The 6,000-nt window shown below is 37.3% G+C and overlaps 1 protein-coding gene across 1 annotated transcript in view; it reads right to left on the bottom strand.

Moving 5' to 3' along the window:
* Positions 1 to 314: 314 nt before the first annotated feature.
* LOC126252539 (piggyBac transposable element-derived protein 3-like) overlaps positions 315 to 6,000 on the bottom strand; it is a 99,076-nt gene continuing 93,390 nt past the window's right edge. The window contains exon 2 of the mRNA XM_049953435.1: positions 315 to 1,073. Within this exon, the coding sequence (XP_049809392.1) occupies positions 315 to 1,073 (759 nt within the window). The remainder of the gene's footprint in view (positions 1,074 to 6,000) is intronic.

Raw genomic sequence — 6,000 nt, 5'->3', positions numbered from 1 at the left:
GACTGGTGACCAAGCACATCACAGATTTCTAACCCACTAAGTCCCAAATTAATTTTTTTTAAATTGAATTTTTTATTCCTTAATTATGATGTACATAGTGTATGAACCACAATAAGTACAAAAATAGCCAAAGAATATTTATACATGCTGATATAATGGCCATCCTCAAAATAGGACGCTGGGATTTAACAGAATACTAGACTGTATTCAAGTCTTAACTATTTATTTCTTGTGAAATGGTACAAAACACTTCACACACAGAGTTACACGACATTTAACACAAATTGTTCTTGGTTTCTCGCTGCATTTAGCTCTTACACATCTTCTTTGCGTGCTTCTTTTGTTATATGACCAATTCCATCAAACCTGATGTCTGGTATCACTCTCAACTGACTTGATGGGTATTCCATTAGATGTCCAATATTCGGTCTTCCAGTGTCCAATTTCAGGTATGCAACTGTAACAGTACGTCTGAAATCCAGTAAATCCTGTGCATTTTTCCCATGTGCTAGTCTGTTGAAGAGCCAAGCATTTATGAGGGCCATTTCCAGCATACGTGTAAATAGGATCCAGTACAATTTTTTACCTCTAATTACCGTCGCATATTTTACAACTAACCAGTCATGGTGGTCAACACCCCCCATGTACGCGTTATACGACTTTAGAACGGCAGGGTGTTGCTCTTGTGTCTTCTTATTTGCTTGTCTACTGTACTGCGTAGCTGCTCCCAAAGGTTCAACTTTGTCAAAATTTGTACCAATTGTAACACATCTGTTGTCGTGCCATCGAACAACTAAGACTTCACCATTCCTGTCGAACTGGTTGTCATAGTTTCCTCGAACTGTCTTTTTCAGTTCGTTGCTGCTCAGTAGTGGACAGTCACCAACTCGATTCTCTCTGACAGTCCCAGTTGCTCGAAAACCCAAATTTCTCAGATGAATGAGAAGATCTCTACTAGTGAAGAAATTGTCAAAGTACACACAATGATTCTCGGGTTTTTCAATGCAGTCAAGCATGTTTAGTACTACTCTTGATCCCAATAGTAGGTCATCCCTTGCAGTATTTTCTGGATCCTTTCCACAGTATAAATCAAATTTGAAACAGTAGCCACTTGCTCCACAGAGAGACCACAACTTATAAGCAAATCTAATAGGCTTGCACTAGCAGAGTTTCATATTCGAACGTGCAGCAATACAAATAGCTGAAATGATAACACCAGGTCCCAGTGTCCTATTTCGAGTTCACCAAATTTTATAACAATGGAAAACAATGAATATAACTCCAATTGAGCTAACAAATCAAGTAGTTTAAAAGACACATTGTTGACTATAAATAATCACAAAAAGATCTAAATTGTCGATAAAGTAAATACCTGTAATAACAAAAAGGGTGCCTTAGTATTCAATAATCAATTAATGGTAGGATTTATTGCTTTTTTAATTTCCTGTAAGCATACATTTGTTAGAAAAAGCATCAACAAATGACATAGTAACAGTTTCAAATTAATAATTTATTGTGTATTTATAAATAAATATGTGCGCTGTCCTCAAAATAGGACACTGGTACTTAATGGGTTAAACACAACGTCATAGATTTTATCCATAGTTCACGCTGGATGCTTGTGTGTCTTTGTCCGAGTATAGTAAAAGCAAAATATTAACAATGGCAGGAAAGGTATAAAAATCTCACCTTATCCCCTGTCCCCCCTCCCTCCCAAAAATCATTCGGTTTTCCTTGGCTGTAATAAGACAAGGAGAACGAAATTTTAAACGAGAAAAGAAATTCAAAGAAATAAATACAATAAGCCAGAATTATGAATAACATTACAGATGTTATGACATAAGGTTACAAAATGCATAATAGAATGCTCTTGTTAGTGTTTTACATATGAGGATTAGTCTTTGCACAGGCAGGAAACACACACAATATTTGCCAAATTCTGTACATTATAGGTAAATACTGTATCGCTTGTAAGCATCGAAGATTTTCTTTGACATCTCATGTCATTAATCCTGTGGTTAGTATGGGACTACAGTTTGATGGTAAATATGTTGCATCACTTAGCATAAATGAAAATTCTGTTTATGACTCTGGACATTAATCCTGTAATTAATGAAGGGAATGTAACCAGCACAATATTGACACAAATCTCGAAGCATTGATGAAGTCATATCAGAGGTAGGCACAGTAAGGCAATTGATAATCCATCACTGACAACACTCTGAAGACTGGTAGTAAATTTATAATCAAATATGATCAGATTCAGGGAAGTACTTTTCCACTGACAATTCATATGTCCATTTGAAGTCTCTTAGATACCTTCAGTGTATGGTATGACGTTATGACAAATGCTCAACAGTCTATTGTTTGTGGCTGTCAGAACCACTAAAATTGACAGTCGATATTTCCTTTAAGTATGGGCAAAAATTAGTTGAATTCCTGCCAACTTCACTGAATTTGTGGTTTTACAATACACTGAAAATAAATTATGAAACTAAAAGTACTGAGATGTGTCGTATTACAAAAATCTGAACACCATATACTGTATTGTCTCTTTAAGGAAAAGTCTATTTGAAATAACCAAAAAATATGAAGCTTTCATCCATATTACAAACATGACCATATTCCTAGCAAATATGTGCAATGGTACAAGAGTGTTGCTTGAAAATGTAAGATGAAGCTTACGTACAGAACATGAGTAATGGAGTCTTATCATAATCAGTATGATCAGAAAGCATCTATATACATAAATAATTTTGCAATATTCCGTGCAAGATACAAAAATAAAGTTTAACAAGTGGAGCAATGGAAACAGCATCAGAATTTATTGTAGCAATGACAAATGTCCTTGGAAATGTACAAGAAAATCTAGTGTGCATATGATAATAGATCTTGTTACCTGATCATTCATAAAATTGCTGTTTACACACAATTACGACTAACATTTAATGCATGGGAACAGTCATAATTAAAATACATACATGGAGAGCTGCATGAAACCAACATGAAAAAAACATGTACCATGTAAGAGCATACCACGCATCAGAAGACAGAATCATCTGAATTGTTAGCAATAAGAAAGGAAAGGGATTGGCTGATTCATGGAAAGCTGCATCCATTGGGGCATTGACAAAGCAGCATGAGGCTTTTGTAAATCTTTTGGCTGCAGTGTTGGATAAAGAAAACGCCAATGGCACTGGACAATAAAACTTCAGTTGCACAACTTTTTGAAGACAGATTCTTTTAGATGAAGTACTACAAAAGTTATTTTAGTTTATCCTTTCATTAATATTTTTTGTAACATCCTGTTTTGTAGGATTTTAATTTGTACACATCTGCTCATTGTAATCGGTCAACACCAAAAATAAATAAATAACTTAAAAATTAATTTTATAAAAAGAAGAATTATAGAACCGTGGATCTTATCACCTTGGGAGAGTTTTTTGGAATAATTAGGGGCAATACCTGAAGAGCGATAGTTCATTTTCTATGGTACGGCAAAAGAGGTGTTGCCAAATAAACAAAAAAAGGAGGTAGCGTCTTTGATTGGTAGTCAAAGCGTCTAGGTTCCGGTTCGGAACCTCGTCACTGCGTAAAGTTTGAATAAAAATCATCAGTAATGGCGGGTGAAGACTTCCGGCAAAAGAAGTCACCCCCATTCAGCCCACATTGTCAAAGAGAGAGGAGGGGCGGACATAAGTTCAGGCAACTCTCTTGCCCTTGGGATCGAAAACTACCCCTAAAAGGCGAAAAAACCAGTAATGATCAACTGCATGGCGATGCAGAAGGCAATGGAAACCACTGCATTAGAGACGCATACTGTGTACCTGCACGACATGTGTCCTGTATTGCAACTCTCATAATGATCTCTTCATTGGCAAAAAATTGTGGGCTAGTCCCCTATTCGACTCTCCAGGAGGGGACTTCCAAGGGAGGATGACCAAGAAAGGGTAGCGTTCTACGAGTTGCGGCGTGGAATGTCAGAAGTTCTAAAGTGGTAGATAAGCTAGGCAATCTGATAAGAGAAATGCAGAAACTCAGTCTACATATAGTGAGTGTCTGTGAAGAGTAATGGAAAAAAGACAAGGACTTCTGGTCAGACAAGTATAGGGTAATATCAGCAGAAACACAAAAAACTTATAACGAGCATGAACAATAAGGAAGAGCAGAGAGTCAGTTACTGTGAACAAGCCATTGATAGGGTTCTTCTCATCAGAATCGACAAAAGTAGTTCAGGTATTCATGCCGTCGTCGCAAGCACAGAACAGAAGATAGAGATATTGTATGAGGTTATTGAACCACTAATTCAGTATGCAAAGGAAGAGTGAAACGCAGTTGTATGGGAAGGCGTAAATGAAAGGGTTGCGGGAGAATATAGGCTTGATAGTAAGAGCGAGAGAGAAGAAAGACTAACTGAGTCCTGCAATAAATATCAGTTAGTAATAGCGAATACTGTGTTCTAGAATCACAAGATCACGACGTGTACTTGGAAAGGCGGGGAGATACAATGCGATTCCAACTTGATTACGTCGTGGTCATACACAGATTTCGAGATCAGATATTGGATTGTAAGGCTCATATAGGAGCTGATATAGACTCAAACCACAATTTAGCAGTGATGAAGGGCAGGCGAAAGTTTAAAGACTAATCGCGAAGGATCAATGAGCAAAGTAGTGGGATACGGAAGTACTGAGGAATGAAGAGATATGCTCGGAGCTCTCTGAGGCTATAGATATTGCAGTAAAGAATAGCTCAGTAGGCTGTTTAGCTGAAGGGGAATAAACATTTATAAAAAGGGCAGTCACAGTAGTGGGACTGAAAAACATAGGTACAAGGGAATTAACTGCGAAGAAACAGTGGATAACACAAGAGAGACTTCAGTGGATCGACTGAAGAAAAAAGTACAAAAATGTGCTGGGAAATTCAGCAGTAGAGAAACACAGGTCACTTAGAAACAAAATAACTAGGAAGTGTAGTGAAGCTAAGGCGAAATGGCTGCATGGTAAATGTGAAGAAATCGAAAAAGAAACGATTGTCATAAGTACTGATTCAGCACACAGAAAAGTTAAAGCATTTGTCGGTGAAATTAAAAGCAACGACGGTAACATTAAGACTGCAATGCAAATCCCACTGTTAAATGCAGATGAAGATCAGGGAACTGTAAAAAATACATTGAAACCACTATGAGGGGAACACCTGTGTGATGACGTAATAGAAGAAGAAAAGGAGATGACAGTGAAGAGACAGGGGATCCAGTATTAGAATTTAAAAGAGCTTTGGACATCTTACAATGAGATAAGGCAAGAATGGGTAGATAACATTCCATCGGAATTTCTACAATCATTGGGAGGGAGTGGCAACAAAACAACTGATCAGGTCGATGCATAGAATATATGAGAGCGGCGCTATAGGCACCTGACTTACGAAAAAATATCATCCACGTAAGTCCCAAGAATGCAAAAGTCACAAGTGCGAGAATTAGCGCACAATCAGATTAACAGCTGAAATGAATAATATACAGAAGAATGGAAAAGAAATCTGAGGGATTTTAGGTGACGATCAGTTTGGCTTAAGGAAAGGTAAAGCCGCGAGAGGGTAGTTCTGACAATTTGGTCTATAATGAAGCAAGACTGAAGAAAAATCAACATATGTTCACAGGATTTGTACACCGTACACTGTATGATGTGATATCACGTCACCAGCACCAGCCATAAGTGTCCCAGAAAATCTGAAGATGGCTTTAACATAAGCCGAAGCCGGTCATAATAAACAAATGTTATTGCGATCTCGACTGTTGCTGTAACCAAAGTATAGCACCATATCGCTGGGCTCCATGGACAATGTTGTCTAAATTTATGAACATTAGGTATGGTAACAGAATATTGTAATACTGATAGCTTATATGTCTGATATTAACTACTGCAATTATTTTTTTTTATTATTTTCTTAGTCGCTTTGACAAATTCCTTCTGTCACAGGCGATGAAGAATTAAGATTGCC

This window comes from Schistocerca nitens, chromosome 4 (genome assembly GCF_023898315.1).
Source record: "Schistocerca nitens isolate TAMUIC-IGC-003100 chromosome 4, iqSchNite1.1, whole genome shotgun sequence".
Classification (NCBI taxonomy): Eukaryota; Metazoa; Arthropoda; class Insecta; order Orthoptera; family Acrididae; genus Schistocerca; species Schistocerca nitens.
Note: the sequence above shows the minus strand (reverse complement) of the source record. Positions and strands in the feature narration are given on the sequence as shown.